This window comes from Struthio camelus, chromosome 6, assembly GCF_040807025.1.
Source record: "Struthio camelus isolate bStrCam1 chromosome 6, bStrCam1.hap1, whole genome shotgun sequence".
NCBI lineage: Eukaryota > Metazoa > Chordata > Aves > Struthioniformes > Struthionidae > Struthio > Struthio camelus.
The window spans coordinates 19,943,419-19,961,731 of NC_090947.1; the positions used below are offsets into that span (position 1 = coordinate 19,943,419).

The following is an 18,313-nucleotide window of genomic DNA, read 5'->3' on the forward strand; positions in this document are numbered from 1 at the left end:
TACTGTATACTTGACATACACCTAGTATGTGCTATTCAGATAAAAACCACAAACAGCACAAAAGTTAATTCAGAGTCAAAAGTTCAAAATGAGAGAAAATGCATAACGTTATTTGTAAGATGAAGAGAGCACTATATTGGGAGTTTACTTCTAAAGCCAAATGCAAACATGTTTATTTCATGCAACTTGTATACCTGTCTAAAATTAGAATGAGTGGCTAGATGACTTTTTATCACAGTGAGACTGTATGAGAATCAACTCCTATTCAATTTCTATCTCTCAGTGAGGTAATAACTTCTATTATGCAGAAAAATCTGCCATCTTGTTAACAGAGATCAAAAATAGGAATGAAGCTATTTAAGTTTCTATTAAGACATTACCTTTGATGGTAATAGCTAGTATTATCCTATTACATCCTTTGTACCAGAACAGGGAACAAACTAAGGTATGCTTATAAAATATTAATTGAATAACATCTGCTATTATGGATAAAGCAGAAGGTTTATTTCATATAGAAATGAATTTTGAAAAAAGGCATAGAATTTTGAAAGCATAGGATACCTTTTTATTAAGTCCAACTCAGAAATTTTAATAGTTGGAAGTTTTTTTAAACATCAAATGGTTGCACAGATTCTCCTCACCTACCAAACCTAGAACAATATAACCTACAGAGCAGAGAAATATTTAGGCCTGGTGAATTTACTTTTATTAAATTATTTTAGTATTTTATGCCTGGGTGAAAGGAGCGAGATGGGCTGAAAACCACCTGAGTCCCCATGCTCAAAGGGTGGGATGGTTGCCTTACCCCCGCTGGCACCAGGAACGGGGACGGTGCCATTGGGGTCAGCTCCGGGCCCTGAGCCGTTCAACATCATCAGTGACCTGCCCAAGGACGCAGACTGCAGCCTTGCAACTTCAAAGATAACCTTATATTGGGAGGATTAGGCAACATGCCAAATGGCAGAGCTCTGACCAGAAGGACCTTCCTGAACTTGAGAACTAGGCCAAGCAGAAACTTCATGAAGTTCAGAACGGGGAAGAGCAAAGCTCTGCACCTGTGCTTGATGCAGTGCAGGCGCTCTTTCAAAGCTGTTCAAAAATTATAGTTTGAGGAGAAGCCACTAGGCCTCTGTTAAGCCATTCTCTTTAGAAAATATGTCATTATGTCCCCCAAGGAGGCAAGAAAAAATTAATAGAAGATTTTGCACAGAATCCTGTACTATAAGAAATTGCTTTATGGTATAATTTGTCAGTACATTTAGAATTCTGACAAAGAAAAATACCATTTTGCGATGCATTGTTTTATATTGCTTCTAGTTATTAATTCGCTAATGTAATGTTTAGTAATTTAAGAGTGCCTTCAACAGAAAGATTTATCGTATCATAGATTTTTTAAATTCTAAGATGATAATGCTGTTCTTTCAATGAGTATTTGATAAACAGCTGTTAAAAGTAATTAGATCAGTGATAGTATCTTTAGGTTCACCAAGTTTCAGTTTGCACTGCAAAGAATGATAATCACAAAACACTAGCAGAACACTCTAAAACTCAATACCTTATCTCTGTATTCAAATTAAAATCCAACTTTCAAAAAATTTGAGGACATGCAGCTTCTTGTCTCTCAAATGTACTCTCAATCATACACAAAGGACACTTTTTAATGTCACGGTCAACCCGCACACAGAGGCTGGAGCAGGAGGGGCACAAATGTTTAATAATGATATATTTAAGGAAAGTGACAGAATAATTAATAGCCATTTTGCACACAGTGTGCCAATTTGATTCATAGTGTAATGCTATTAAAGCAACTAGGATGAAGTTAACCTAATATGATTAAAAAAAAAAATTGATGTATTTTCATTTTCTTATAATAACCACTGAAGAACTCTAGAAGAATTCAGATTTGATTCAACTGGAAAAGGGAAAGAGATCAATTTTTTGAATAATTCAAATTTTCTCTGGAACAAATCCTCTTAATCTGCATACAGCTTTTTATACCAAGTATTCAAAGTTCTCATAAGTTCTACCTAGTATTTTCCTTAAGCTTTCATATTTTTCCTTATAACTGTCAGAAGAAAGTGGAATTCATCAGTAGCTAGCTGCTCTGCTGTAAAAGCAAGGGGGAGCACTAAATGCATATAAAGTAATCACAGTAATCTTAACTCTGTAAAGACCTGACTCTGCAAAAGGAACAGGCATGCAGAGAACTGGCTATGTGTGGTACTCCACTGAGAGCTGTTCAACCAGCTCTCCTGGCAGGATCAGATATCTATCTGAATTTTTATTTTATTTTGTCTCTACTGGAATATATCTTAAATAGAAAAATTTAAGTGCACTGTGTATGCTATGTACATGACAGACAGTATATATGCAGGAAATCTAGCCTGTCATCAGTGCCTGAATGTATAATACATGCATAAATGATCATACCATATGGAATGCAATTTTTTCCTAATAAAACTACTTTTTTTTTTCTTTTAGTAAAATCTGCCCTCCTACTGTTTAGTGCTTCAGAGATTATCAGATAGAAAGTGCCAGGCCTCCTCCCTTATATATTAATTGAGGCAAAGCAACACATAAGAGACTTGGTTCTGAATCAAAAAATACAGAATCACTTTATGAAAAAACTGTAAAATATAATTTTGCATAAAAGCTATTTTGGCAACATAAGAAGCTGTTAGCTACAAAGCGTGGGAGCCTCTGCTCTGCTCTCACATATAAGTTTAGATAAAGAAAAGCGGATGAGGAGAACACAGAGCCAGGAAAGTATATGGTGTGTGTGGCAGAAAACATTAGTTGTGTTCACAGTACTATCCAGCTTCTGGAGAGAAGCCAGAGACTTTCCTATGAAATCTTTCTGTGCTTTTAACACTGTTGCAAAGCTTCAGGGAATTCTAATTGTATAAACAGGGGGAAATGAGATACACTGTGAAGCTATGTCAGATCCATCTATAAACGATGATCACATCTCAGCCTCGGTCATTTAGAATATGATCTTTCTGACTAGCAATTCAAATGCATTTACCAAAACTGTCTCAAATTTAACCAGTTAGTAGTTTCTTTTCAGTCTGATTATACAGTCAGCTTCCCAAAGCTAAAGCATGTACAGTAGATCTCCTTCCTCTGAAATACAGTTAGATGCTTGGCTGTCTTTTGATTTTAAGGAATACAGGTTCATCAATATTTATATGATAAGATCTTAATGCTTTAAAAATCTGCCCTCCACGCAAGCCTAAGCATACACATTTTAAAATGACTTACTATACTTCTTCATATTTTGTTTAAGGCATGAACAATGACATATGAATGGGAATAGCTTCCAGAAAAGCATGTCTTATGTCTTTTTGACAAAGGTCAGTCCAAGCACATCACATCAAAGGACTAACCTGAAGTCAGAAATGATAGTGTTGTAAACCAAGAGTTTTTAACAAAAATAGTTGAAACAAAGTGGATTTCTTCCATGTTTTCTTCCTTTTTTTTTTTTTTTTTTTTTTAACTTAAATTACATTACTCTTAATGTCTGTTTAAAGCACCGGTTGCAGTTTTTTGTTTACCACCTCTTCTGAGTGACTTTGGATAACTCTTCTGCTTCTTTTCTTCTGAATTTTCAGTGTATGAAACTTTAAAAGGTTTTTATTTGTTTCTTTTTCTTTCTTTTTTTTTTTTTAATGGCTGCTGCAAAATTAAAAAGATCCAGAAGTGGTCAGGGGCCTGGTTTAATGCACTTTCAAAAGTCCTTTATAAAGATGAATATAAATGCAAATGATAGATTTTCCGTAGACCCACAAACCACGCTTAGCTATAAGAAACATATTGTGCATAGTTATTTTTTTCTTCAGAGAGTGATATGTTTACTAGATCTACATTCTCAAGTTTACCAGAGTATGGGAATTTCTACTTTACTAAAGCCAGGATCCTTTCGCAGTTCCCAGTAGGTGTCATTGGTAACCCAGGCCTCTCTTTGATTAGCATCAATAACTTTCCTACAGGAAAAAAACAAACAAACAAAATAAAACAAATAAGCAAAACAAAAACACACACAAACAAAAAAATTTAAAAAGAGAGAGAGAGAACATGCGAGTGAGAGAGAAAAAAGTTCTGACCATAGCTCTCTGCACTTTTACAGTACGAAATCAAATTCCATGCCTCTAATCTAAGCCCAATACAGAATCTGATTTCATATTTTAAAAGAGAAGAACAGTCAGGGACTTAAAAATAAAAATTAATCTCTGCTTTTGACAAAAGTGAACAATCTAGAAAGTAGCCAAACTTGCAAAGCTACCATCTGATCCATGTAAGCAGGTCTTAGAGCCACATGAAGCCATTTTGGCCTTAACAGATTTTGGTTTTGTTTAAGGGATCACTCAAGAGATCCGGCTTGCGGAACACAAGCCTTTTACCATTTATACTATTTGCCTCCTCTGCACTTTGCTCATCTTCCACTGAAGAACTGCATCAAACACTTGAATGTTTTCACTTTTCACTGTTGGTTCCCCATGCTAAACATCAGGCTACTGATTACCATTGTTATCTGTGATGATTAGGTATTATGTATACACCATATATATATACACATATATATCTATATGCACACACACACACACACACACACGCACACACACACATAAAAGTTGCTATTTTTCAGGCTTTCATGTTTGAAGAGACTATGCTGGTGGTAATTCATGTAGTATTTTGTCCAGGTGCTCCATAGAGAACAAACAGAGGATTATTACTGAAATGAACAGACTCACTTAAAAAATTTGGGTACATATTCAATGCTGTTTTCTTCCATGTACCGCCTCCGACTTCTCTGGAGTTCCTCTATTCTTTGCTTCTCTGTTGCTGCTGCTTCTACATTTCCTTCTTCCAGAAGCCTGCAGGAATAACCACAGGTCCCATAGCGATCATACGGTGCCTTGAACAACTGATTTTCTAGCACCAGTCATCACACAAGACAAGCAGAAGTCACGCCTGTTGTCCGTGTTGTACCTACTTTTAGATCTAGTCCTACCGCTTCAAAATAAGAAATTACTCACAGGTATGACCAACATTTGCTTCCCCAGTTACGCGTGCCTGACCCACAGCCTATGGCATACACTTTCTTTAGCTACTTCAATGCATCACCAACGGTATTATGAATGAGTATAACGAGGGAATTAACGCTGCTTCCATTCAGAGCATGTTTTTCCAGTTCATCACGAGGAATTCCGTCTCTGCTAAAAGATTTCCTATTCTATACGTAGCTCTACCACACCAACAGAATGCTTTCTACGTTCCTTTCCCTCAAATGGATAAAGCAGAAGCTTGACCTCCTCTTCCAGCGGAATCTTCTGATCTAAAACCTAGTTCAGACTGTAGTGAAGACTTCAAAAAAAATTCAATACCCAGCCAAACCAAGCCTTAAAACCATCAGATATTAAAAGTATAAACGAGTGTTCTTGCCTTTGATCTGGCCTAAATCGTGCATCTGTTGTAGGAAGAAGATCTTTCAGGACAGGATCTAATTCATTGAGCTCAATAGCAAACCTTGTGAAGCCATAATAACGTTCATAATTGGTTGGCATGGAGCCTGTATGAACATGTGTGAGAAAGAAAAATGCTTTTTAAACTATTACTCTAAGTACGCAACAAAGCCTCATATATTTATTAAATTATAACAGTAAAGTACATTAATACATTTTACTTCTCTCATGTAAAATTAAAAAGCATCAAAAAGCTATTCTCTCTAGGAGGAACAATTTTCACAAAATATTAATTTCCACTACTTTTCTGTAGAGGTTGTAATTACACGCTAATAAGATTTAAAACTTTTATGATCTTCCTTCCTTTTTAAATAAAAATTACTGTTTTCAAGATTTTCAAGTTAAACATAGCTTCTTCCTCCCAGAAAAGTGCACTTATAAAACATCTGTATAGCATCTAACCTTAGCTGATCTTTAATGCTAATTTTCGAACATATCCTCACTCACACACTAACTCTGCCCTGGCCTGCACCTTCAGCCCTAGTTTCAGTCAGAGTGGAGTGGGTGCAAAACGTTACCCACAATGACAATTCCTGGGTAAACACTGTGCATGCACGCAAGAAACTACAGGTACAAAGCAACAGTAATTCAAACCAAATGACTCTAAGTTAGCAATAAGGAAGTTGACTTCAGCTCCTGAAGTCACAAGAGGTTCATAATCTCTGAACACCAATCCATTGGGTTAATAAAGCATTAACATCACAAACTCAATCAACTAGCACCTCCTTTCTGTTTAATACAACTGAGTTACCCTCTGTGAAAAGAAAGTTAGGCCTGGACATCCAACCATTTTCTTAATTTTGTTTTTATAATGTCTCCAAGCCCTCAGTATATTTGACCAGGAGTCAGACTGACATGTAGAAGACTGTGCCCTGTAGGAATGTTTCCATTTACCATTATTATAAACTCATGCAAAATCTTGTTTATCTGTCTAGCCAGATACCTCCCCCAGTATATTTTGTGCATTTAAAACGATGGCTAACACAGTTTTACATGGTTTAGAGTCACACCAAGGTGGCTGCTATAGTTTAGCATTTATTACAAGCTTCTCACCTGGCCTCCATATACATTTGGCTGAAGGTGCAACCCCACAATAAAGGCCTTCATGCCACTTTCCAAAAAGGCGATGTACCACCTTCCCTTCTTGATCCATCACAACACCCTGGACCTCATTTACATTTGAATTCCAGTAGTTTACCTGCAAATTTAACGGAGCAAAGAATTACTAGTTCACTCCTTCACACTGTGCATTACACTACCCCACTGTGCCATACACACACTGCGCATATCTTAGTTTGTGTCACTAACCGAAGCTTCCAAATTTTGTATCAGAATCACTCACCTGGAATCAAGAATATCAGAATTCAAATTCAAATGATCCAAATATTAACTGCTTTAGCATATGAGAAACACTGAATGATTTGATATGTGGTTTTGATATAAAGGAATTTAAACTCATTTAATTATCTGCACATATAGGAATCATATTGTTGCTTCACTAACCCAAATGCCACACAGTTCAGTAGTAAAAAAAAACACTTTGAAAGTTGCAGGATCAGAGCCAGCTAAATCTCTTCTCCCTATATGAGAAAATACTGAATACACCTGTATATGTAAGGGGATTCTTTGATGGTCCTGCACACTACTGTTCGTAGCAGTGAAGACTTTCAGCCAGTATTACTTGGTATTTGTCTTCTGTTTCTCTTCTCTATCGTGCTTTTCTTAGACACGTCTATTTCTTCCACCTTCATCTACTGAGCTAGTTGTCCATCTTCAGAACACCCATCAAATCATGACTTTCAGCTATACAACAATGCACCACTGCTAACGTTGCAACGCTACTGGCGTGTTTTGTTGCAATATGAAGAAAAAGTTGTTTTTAGGGAAAATAATCAATACTAACAGAGCTATACAGTGATCTGTTTTTATATATATCCTTGTCTGCATATTAAAACAATATGAGGAAAAGCAGCATTATTGAATCTAAAAATGATAAAAAAATTCAGAGAATTCTAAAGAAGGATTGAAATAATAGGCACAGAAGTCCATACAGTGACTTCGCATACTCACTGTGGTATCAAAGAAGAAATTTTTACATTTTATTTTTAACCTAAAAACAACAAAAACAAAGCAGAAAACTATACAGAAATATAACACACTGATATCAAATGGACAGGAATAGACACTACTAATGACAGCACTCTCTAGTGACAATTTTCATAGGGATTTGTTTGTCAGAAACAATGTTGATAAGACAAAATAGGGAATGCGAATTTCAGGAATATCGAAGGAACAGCTAAAAGTAAAATTGTGCAGTTTTATGAACTGCACATTAGAATACATAAGTTACCTTGACAAATGTGAGTTTACAAATACAAATGCTGCTTTTTGTGTTTCTGATAGTTATCTCTCCGTAATGTTCTATCCACCTCCTTCCACTAAGGATATTATGTATGCAGGTAGTGACTTTGTTCCAGACATAGTAATCTCCATACCTAAGAACAGATCAACAAGTAATTGGCAATGTAAACTAATCATGATCATCACTGACCAAAAAACTAAAACATAGCTCCGTTATCATATATACAAGACCATATTCCTCAAAAACTTTGAAACAATAGCTTATTTTATTAAAAGTATAGCTTCTGGGCACATCACTAATCATCTGTGGAGAAACTCGCTCCATTGCAGAGAACTAAGGAACGCTGCTATGAGCCACAAAACCAAGATATCGTGAACCACTGAAGCCCTGCAGGGAACTTTTGTTCTCCTCAGATCATTAACTACTTTGGCCACAATTTCAACGGGATTGGACAGAGACCCAAAGATCAACATGTCCTAAAAGCACAAGGCTGGATTGAGGCTATAGGCAGACAATGCAAGTAGAACAAAATACGCATGGAAAGGACAGAATAGAAAGGAGGTAGGAAGCCGGAGCTCACTGGGACACTATCCCTTTTTCTCTGTAACAATTACCCAGAGTGAGAGCATCTCCACCATCAAGCAAAGGAACGGAATCAGGGAATGATACTGTGCAAAGCAAATTCTCCTGCACCACTGTGGGGCAAACATGGAGACAGAATGCAAAGCTGCTCCTGAGTGCATTTCCCTTGTTTTTATGAGATGGATGAAGAGATGGAGTCCCTGAGAATGCTGTAGTGTTAAAGGCAGAAAGAAAACCTGGCTGCCATTTATAGTATTTCTGCAGAAATAGTACTGCACAAGCTGCAGACACATTTTCAAGTATCCTTTCCTTGAATATTCTGAATTTACACCTTGTTTTATCTGTGGTGAAACTCCCACTTCTGACTGCTCTGGCAATACCTGAAGGAAATGTTTTGGCTTTTCTAGAATGTACAACATTTTGAAAAATGCCCTTACATTATTGCTACTGGTTCTTCTGAGGCACAACTAGCAGTACTGAGAGCCCTAGTAAGGACAGTGCTAGCTGCTGATGGTGCTGTATTCTACAGTCTTGTTCTGAACGGTTGATTATTACAGTATACAGAAAGGGCATTTCTCCTCCTAAAACATTTCTCTTTTTCTTGGTCTGCCAGTTTCCAGAGAGTCTGTACATTTTTCCTCTAAAAACCCAAATGGACCCTCAGGCTCCAGCAACACCTCGGTAACCCAGCCTGTACCGTCAGGAGAGATGTGAGCTAGGCATTAACAGTTTCATAGGTACTCTTCATGTGATGTCACTAAACACTTCACCCAACCCATTCACAAGACAGGGCATATTACTAGATTACAGCAAAGATCAAAAATCAAACAAAAGGAAATAAGACTGTAGCTTACTTTGGAAGAGTTGCATTCAGTGTTCCAACTGGCAGGATTTCCATTGATTTCCCCCAGAATTTGTTTTTCCATCTGATATCTGAATACAGTAGTGAAAGACTTACAAAACTGAAAAGACCAAAATCTCTCACTTGCAGTGATCTGTAGCATACAAGATGATCTATGATAGACCATCCAGCTTAGAACAGCACAGTATGAGCTTGCCATGAAAATAAAAAACATATATAATGGAAACTGGCATTAGGTCAGAAAAACTAAATACAAGTTCAATTTCCTCATAGAAATTGCCTCATGCTACATTATTGTCAAATCTTGCAGGAAAACATTCAGTATAAATTAAATACATATGCCACTAGAGTTAAGGTAAGATACAGCTGCTTGTTGAACTGTGCAATCACCCCCCCCCCCCAAAACCAAACCAAATCAAATAAAAAAAACAGAACAAAAAACCCTCAACCTCCTTGTGTTTAAAATACCAACTTGCTTGGAAAAAGGCTTTTAAGCAGAAAAATATTTATAAGCAGACTGCAAGTGACAGGAAGAGTTATAACGCACCTGCTCAATCTTAAGAATGAAAATGTAGAGTGAAATAATTCTAAGAATCAGTTTGCAATATGTAACTACAAGAATAAATATCAACATTTTGTGCAAGTTCCAAGTGCAAAGCTAAATCTGTAAGGACAGACAGAGATTTTACTTGCTAATTAAATATTTTTTCTGCTTTTGAATTAAAAAGGTATACCTTGCCAAAATACAAAGTTCTTCGATTCACAGTGACAGGCAGAAATGGGAGGATGGTGGCTAACCTGGAAAAAAGTTGGGATGAGGTAGAAGCAATTAATTTTCATTTCTAAGACACTGCAACTGTTACCGAAAGTTAAAAATACCAAATAGCCCATGCAATTTATTAGTCTATGTTACTGGGAAAATCAACGTAACTTAAGCTTCCTTTTTTACACTATGTACTTAAAATGACGCTGCTACTGAAGAGATTGCTATAAAAACATATGCTTTCTAGTATTTAACGAGGTTCACTCATGCTAACAAGCTTTCTTTGTTATTAAGAAAACATAGCATTTTAACTACAAAGAAAAACTATGGTTAATTTATTGAACGAAGGAACCAAAGTCTAAACTGAAGTGTCTGTCTAGAAACAAGCTTTACCTGCTCTGAGAAAAATCGAAATCCTTTGTCTTCTCTAATACATTCATAAGTTTCACCAAGCACTGGGTTAAATGGCTTGCTTCCTGCTCTAAAGTACGTAGAGGAATAGCCTGAAGCTGCAAAAGCAGCTATGAGAACCTGGTTAAAATAGAGACAAGAATGTAAGACAAAGTTGGAGTAAGAAATAGCTGGAGATTCTTGCACACATGCCATCATTATATGCTATCGTACAATTCACAGTGAAACCTGCATTAATGAAGCATGCCTGAGAGTGAAGCCATATATCCCAGCCAGAACCAGTACAAATCGTATGTCTTCTGTTGATGTCATTTGTTCTTCTTCATGGCTTCTGTCAGTCTCTCCTAATATTTTTCTAAAATAACAATCTTAGAAGATACTGCTGTTCCAATTTTGATCAGGTTTATCACGAATGACCTAATCCAAATAAGTGTTTTGTCTCTAGTGAGAGTCACCTCTCGACCCTGCTTCTTGCAAATAAATGCTATGTGACCATTTTTAGTGACAAGATAACACACTGTTTTCCTCGGGGATCTCTGTTTTATTCAGTGTTGAACATAAACAGCTCTCACTTAGTATTTTCTTAATGCAAAGTTATGCCAGGGTCCTATGGGTGTGCTGCCCATCAGCCACCTTTTATCTCCATGCAAAGCCCAAATTTAGTAACCTCTGAACCAGGCCCAGGTGGGAGTAATAAGCTGAGTGACATGCCACTTGCATTCAGATTGCACCTCCATTTAGCAGAGGTCAGAACAATCAGGAGCAGTGGAAAAAAAGAAGCGTCCACTACTTCTGGATGCTGACCTCAGATAGCAAAGTCCTGATTTTTCAGAGAACAGAGCAGAAGCAGGTAAAATATGCAAAGCACAGCTACCACTGATGTTTCGGGTATTCAGCAGTTCAACCAGTTAGTCCCAAGTGCTTCAGTTTAGGCATACAACTTATGCTTTTAAACTGCCTGTTAAAAGTTTGGCTTATATCACTTGCCTAGTATTGCAAGAGATTTCTGTAGCAGAGACAGGGTCAGAATCCAGGTTTGCAAGGACGTTCTCAGTTGCATCGTGGCTTTTTCTTGCCTACCTATTCAGTCCTAACAAATGCAATTAGTCTTCACATCAGTGAATCATAATCGCAGTACTTGGCCTGAGGTAAAGAAAAGTCCCTCTGCATTATTCAGATCAAACTTAACATCTGTAACTGTACACAGAACTGATCTAACCCAGCAGGGAGGTCTGTTGTCTGTGATTAGGAAGAGTGAGAGAGGATCCCTGCACAGACCTCCAAGCAACAGTTCCTCTTTTAATATATACATAAGAAGTGCTATGTTACACTTATTACCATGCGTTCATAGGGATCATCAGTTTCAGCAGCCTTGTCCAAGAGTTCACTGTATTCCAGCTCTTCACAGAGATGTTGCAAAGTATTCAGAGGTTCGTTTAGCTCAACCGGCATGGACACTTTGGAAAGATCTTTGCCGATGTTGTTTCTCAAAATATTCCACAGATTGATGTTACTAGTGTCAGGGCTAGGAGCTGGGAGACAAGTTCGTCGTCCGTTCCTGAACGCACCTCCTGTTAGCTCACCGTTAAGAACTAGAAAGGGGAAAAAAACTATTATTGTAAGAAAGCACCATCAAAAAAAAAAAAAAAAGGGAAGAGGGAGAGAGAGGAGGGAGAGAAAGACTTATTCATGGAACCAAATTCACCACCAGAACAAGCAAGCCCAATTTCACTGATTTCAGCTTAATAGGTTTGCGTAGACACGCAGTAAATGTGGTACGAGAACAAAACCAACATAATTGCCCGAAGTTTAAAACGTAGCAGTATACTTTGCCGAGAAATGTTGTCTGCAACACTGGTGTTGTCCTCAGATATATTATCACTCACATCACTGATATAAGATTCATCATCAGAAGCCTAAAACATAAACATAAGAAATATCAATGAATTCAAATATATACAAAATATCCTGACAAATTAGGCAAAAATAATTACTCGGAAAATAAATATTCAAAGAAATCATTTCTAGCCTAATAGAGCTTTAACTAAATCAACTGGATGTTTCACTCAGCCCATACTGCCAACGCACTAACAGCATCAAGACAAATGCTATGCTCTCTATATAGTATTGTATACTATTTTGAAAGCAGTATTTCTGAAAAAATATCTTTGTTAAAAAAAAATTAAAAAGAGAAAAGAAAAACATGAGCTCTCCATAAACTAGCAGAACTGAGGATATTCCTATTTTATTTGCTTGTTTATTTTTGAAAGGATACTTTTACTGTCAACTGCATTCAGCCTTGGATGTAACTCCTAAGTGTCCTGTGTCTCTTCGCAGCGTTCTCTGCACTGTTAAAGTCAAAGGCTCCGCTGACCTAAAGCTATGACTGAGGCTGAAATTGAAGCTGAGGCTGTCAGCTTCAATAGACCCTCCGAAGTCTTATTTGCTTGCCAACAGGCAGCAGCACTCTTCATGTAACATAAATGAATGCAACACTACGTTGGATTTCCATTTTAAGGCAGCAGCTATGGAAACCACTACTTCGGGGAGCTTGCCTTCTGAACTGGTCTACAATCTTTAGAAGCCGGCTGAATCAGCAATTTGCAAGAGGAAACTGGATACTCAGAACAAAAAAACCTACCATTTGTTGCTGAACAATTCACATTGGACAGTCACAATTTAAAAACAGGATGCTGTTCCCTCATGCCAAACCACTGCTTGTTCTTACTTCGTAAGGTTAGGAAAAAAAAAAGCTGGAGAAACTGCAAAGCTACAAAATCTTGACAGAGCTTTATCAGCCAGCAAGATAAACAGATCAATGTCCCTAATGAAGGAGGATGCAAAATAGAATAGTAAGTGTTCTGGAGACAACAATCTTGTTACTTGGAAAGGTAAGTCAGTGACTTAGTTTAGCAATTCTGTAAATAGCTCTCTTAAATGGTTATAATTAATCATAAATGATCATCCAAGCCTCCAATGAGGGAATCTGAAAAATACACATATACTGTTTGAAAAATACACATATACTGTTAACAACAAAAAGAAACAATAAAGTAATCTCCACTTGTCTGATACACAACTCTAATGGAATTCTGAAATGCCATTTAATACAACTCAGAAAAGCTCAGGAAAGCTGTAGACAGCAAAATGATTCTGTGTCTGGAACGGTAGCTGCCTTCTTAATTTTTATCTTGAATGAGATGAATTTTTAGGCTGTTGTCTACTTCTCAGGTTACAGAAAACAATTTTATGTGTCTAAGAATTTTTTTTCATTAAATAATTTTAGATCTAAATTAGCTGACTGCACAGTCAAATACAAATGCTCCTGTATTTGTCACTCTTATCTGAAACTGCCATAATCTAGCAAGGACTCATACTGAATATACGTTACTGATGCACACCACTTTCAATGTTACACTTCAGGGAACATCTGCACCCCATTACCAGGGAGTGTGGGGTTAGTTCATCTACACCTCATGCATTCTAATACCTTTTTACGCTAAAGAGTGTAAAAAAGCACATTCACCAGTGGCAGCGAGACTTAATTCCACCTGAGAGCAAAATCAGACCACGCCATCACAGCCTACCTCGTTTTCCGATGAGCTGGCAGATAACAGCACTTCCTGCGCATCAAAGAACTCTGAGACGGATTCAGACATCGAGAGCCTGCTCTCATTAGAAACTTGCTGGGACAATGAATTGACATGAATTTGTTCACCTGTCTGTAAATACAACACAGAAAAATAGAAGTATTATTCTAATGCAAAAGAAATGTGCATAGAAGGGGTAAATCACCTGAATAGTTTTTCTATGCCAAATATAAGCACAGAACATAAAAACAGCCTTTTCATACGGCTTTGTGCGTATCTAACAGATGAGACTTGGTCAATTACAAAATAAGGCACATTTGGAGCAGTGAGCTATGTATCTCTTCATTTGAGGCCTGCTTAGCATCAATTGCTAAGCTTTAGCAGTGTGATTAGTGATAGATCTAGTTCTGTACCAAGGGGAATGAACTTGTGAACAACAGCTGGATTGTGCCAGAGAAGTTCAACCATGAAATTCAGATGAAAAGACACCTGGTCACGTTGGACATCACTGAAGCCAGCTTTGATACAACCAGAATTCAATTATAAAGCTTTGTAAGGCCAGGGAGTTATTTTAAATGATTTTGAAAATGAATATACTTTTCAACAGGTATAGCAACAAATGTTTGAAATGTTTGAATACTAAGGACAATCACCATAACATGTATGTTTTTACTCCATGTTTGTACTCCAAATCCTATTTGAACTACATCATTAACACTGATGCAATATTACTAGTGGGAATAAACTCTCCATGGCTTATGAGAATAAGAATTTAACAGCAAAGATAAGGGTTCCCAAATTGTGCTATGCCTGTATCAGTACAGGGCACAAGCTAACCCCGTACCTTTCTCTTCCTGCTGTTCGTGGCAGGAACACTAGGTTCCAAAATGTTACACTACAGGCTTTCAAGTTGAAGGAGGAGAAAAAAGCATTGAGAATCCCTCCCTGCACCATTCCACCAAAGGGGCTGCTGCTGTTGAGGGAAACAGGGTTCTGTCTTAATCCCCTAAATACACATCGTCATGGTTCGCGGAGATAATGCAGACAGCACTGCCGAAGCCATTCTAAACAGCTGATACCATTCAGATTTCAACTCCATCCCCACTAATCTTACTACAGAAGTCCTCCAAATGGTTTTGCTGACATCTTAATCCTGCAGAAGAGTTTTATAAAGTTGCCTCAAAATGAACTAAGAAAAAGATCACCAAACACAAGGCAAGAGGTCAAACATCATTCTTTTTTCACTGGGGATTGGAAGCTTGTGAGCTTGCTGCTGGCTTACGAAGTCTGACGAATTATAATAGAAACAGACACTAACTTCAGTGTTACATTTAAATTTATAAGAAGTGATTAAAATTTTAAGTTTTTGTAGAGGAACTTGGAAAAATACATACATTCCCACATAAAAAAGCCGCACACATAGGCATGTATCTACACATTGTAAGATTATTTTTATAAAGCAATTAAGACAAGTGAAAGAGAGACCTGGGATCCTCTTCGAAAAACTCCTGCAATCAGACACTTCTGCACAGAGATAAGCAGATGCAGATTAAAAAGAAACCACTCAATAATGTTAACCAACAACAATGAAAAAAAAAGATGGTCATTGCTGAGGTCTTAACTGCAGACTGCTCTGATTGCAGACTGCTGTGCTGTGTGTGGCTGCTCCATCCATATCTTCTACTGCTAGTTTCCAACATGCCAGATTCCTGGAAAATTTGTTTGCACATTTTCCAAAAACAAATAAACAGAAGTAACTTAAAATAGATGTTCACCTTCCTTTCTTGTTGGGAGAAATGATTAGGAGATAACAGTACGTTAATGGAAAGGGCTAACGCAAAGAAACAAAATGAGTAGAAATGAAAAGGGGAAAACACATTGGTAAAGTGCCAGCAGAATGGTTGTCAAAGTGACATTAACTGCAATATATTACAGCTCCTAAATTCAGATTTGCCCTTCTCATGAGGGAAACGAAATTGCTATTAATACAAATGCTCAACACAGAATAATCTGTTGACTGAGGAAAGGAAAACAAGAAAGTGCAGATGCACTAATAGTGCAGATGCACTATTAGTTTCATGTCTGGTTCAAAGGATGAACCTCTTGACTTCAGCAATGCCACTCAAGATATTAAACACCACTTCAAGCACCTGCAGGGTTAGGCCATCAAATATTAAACTGCTCTACTGATTTTGCAAGAAACTAAGATACAGCGAGGGTTGGCTACTGTGTGTTACATTCAAATATAACTGAATCTCACTAACTCCCACATCCAGCAATTCATATTCAAAAACTGCAGTCTTTCCCTATTTCTCTGCAGAGACCAAACAGCAGAGTTCTTTAGTGAAATCTGACATTGGCAAAACAAAAGAAACATTTTTACTAGAGAATATATAATCTGACATTTTCAGTAAATGATCACTTGCCAATTTGAAAGACTCAAAAATTTGCCAGGTGTGTTTCAGATACTAGTGAGAATTAGCAAGGTTTGATTGTACTCTAAACCCAACAAAGATCAAACTCTTACCTCATCAGGACTAGGAATAATATTTACACTGACAACCTGATCACAAATAACAGATTCTGAATGTATTCTGCTCAAGCGACTCCTTAGTTCAGCATTCTGGTTCAGAGCCTTAAAATAAAAATTGCACATTTATTAAGAAGTAAACATTAAACTGCAAAAAAAAATATTGTCTGAACTCACTCTTCTAAGAAATTTCCTAAGAAAACACAGAGCCTCCCTTGTTCCATTTTTAGAGAAATACGCATTTTGAAATCTTCTCTAATCAGCAGTATATAATTTACACTTCTGGTTGGTTTGTTTTCAGGGATTTTCAGGAGTCAAGGAGACTGCTATGTTCCATAGTGTAACATGGCATTCTACCCTAATTCTTCAGATAGCTCTTTGTGAGGAATATCAGTGGGTTATGTATATTATGGAAATGAGGAGTGAATGCAGGGAGAAATAATGAAACTGCGTAACACAAAACACACCCATAACGCCCAACGAGGCAGTACTTAGCTACGATTATACCAAGGTTATCGCACTTAGAGCCAGCAAAAGGACACTGCTTGCTTTCCAGAAAAGAAACCCATAATCATTAGGATTACTGGGTGCCTGCCTCTCCAGATCAAGTGATGTTTTTACACGTGTGTGTTGATTTCAAACTATAGATTCACTAGAACTTCACAAAATATACTGATACCAATAGAATTCAACTGGTGTCTAATATTTGCTGTTTTTCTCCTTTTTTAAAGCCTAATCTATGCTATACATTTGGGTGCATAAAGTTCAGAAGAACACAGTATATTACACAGCTAGAACATGAACTGCTAGTTGTTTTAAACCTAAAACATCCCCACCACTGGGGCTATAAAAGTAAGTAACAGAAAGATATACTTTTTAAGGGGAAAATGGTAACAATCTTCCTCTCCCTCTCCCTACTGCAGACTCAGGAATCGATTGCGTGACTACTGAAACGAAGTAGGACTAAAGTAAAATAGGTTAGATTAAACTGTTACTGAAGATGATTTCAATGATGCCATTTTACTTTGCTCTGAAACGGTCTAGGCATGTTCGCAGCCACATATCGGGAAGGGAAAGTGACCACTAACAGCAGACAGGCAGTAATTTCTTAAACTGCTTGAACTCAGTCATGAGACTAGTCAAAGCCAGCCATCTGGCTATGTGCTAAACTTCTGCTTCTTTCCCATTCAGACTATGAACAAATGTGTGACAGTGTGACAGTGGCTTTTAGATTGGCAACTGAGGGCCAGAAATGAGAAGAACACACAATCACCTATTTTCTACAAGTTGGTAATAACAGTCTCCACTAGTCTTCGTTAAACTTGTATTGGTAACCAGGATGGGAACCAGGATTTCTTCTCTCTTGTACTCTACCCTTTATTACAACATGCAGTCATCAACCTGCGTGGCATCCCTATTCACCAATGTCTATAAAACTTCATGCATCAATTTTAATAGCAAAACCCCCCAAATCAATAAAAATAAGTTCCTAAAATTATATATACATTTGGGTAAAGTTCTGTTTTCCTTTCAACCTGCACGTACTCATTTCTTGCAGATGCAGTGCTCCACATCAACCCACACTTCGGAGTGAAAGCTCTCATTTTTTCTTGACGATGAATTCAGTAATGGGAGTTATTTTGCAACCTGAGGTCTATCCCACGGAGTGGTCTAGGGCAGGATTTTCCCAG

General features: G+C 37.4%; 1 protein-coding gene across 15 annotated transcripts in view; it reads right to left on the bottom strand.

Annotated features, from left to right (window-relative positions):
* Positions 1–1,646: 1,646 nt before the first annotated feature.
* Positions 1,647–18,313, bottom strand: part of OSBPL6 (oxysterol binding protein like 6) — a 97,896-nt gene continuing 81,229 nt past the window's right edge. For all 15 annotated transcript variants that reach the window (XM_068948422.1, XM_068948424.1, XM_068948414.1 and 12 more), the window contains 12 exons: positions 16,620–16,727; positions 14,090–14,224; positions 12,331–12,418; positions 11,841–12,094; positions 10,485–10,622; positions 10,063–10,126; positions 9,321–9,399; positions 7,873–8,017; positions 6,576–6,720; positions 5,443–5,569; positions 4,752–4,874; positions 1,647–3,983 (listed from right to left, as the gene is read on the bottom strand). In XM_068948422.1, the coding sequence (XP_068804523.1) occupies positions 3,875–3,983; positions 4,752–4,874; positions 5,443–5,569; positions 6,576–6,720; positions 7,873–8,017; positions 9,321–9,399; positions 10,063–10,126; positions 10,485–10,622; positions 11,841–12,094; positions 12,331–12,418; positions 14,090–14,224; positions 16,620–16,727 (1,515 nt within the window). In that variant the 3' untranslated portion in view covers positions 1,647–3,874. The remainder of the gene's footprint in view (positions 3,984–4,751; positions 4,875–5,442; positions 5,570–6,575; positions 6,721–7,872; positions 8,018–9,320; positions 9,400–10,062; positions 10,127–10,484; positions 10,623–11,840; positions 12,095–12,330; positions 12,419–14,089; positions 14,225–16,619; positions 16,728–18,313) is intronic.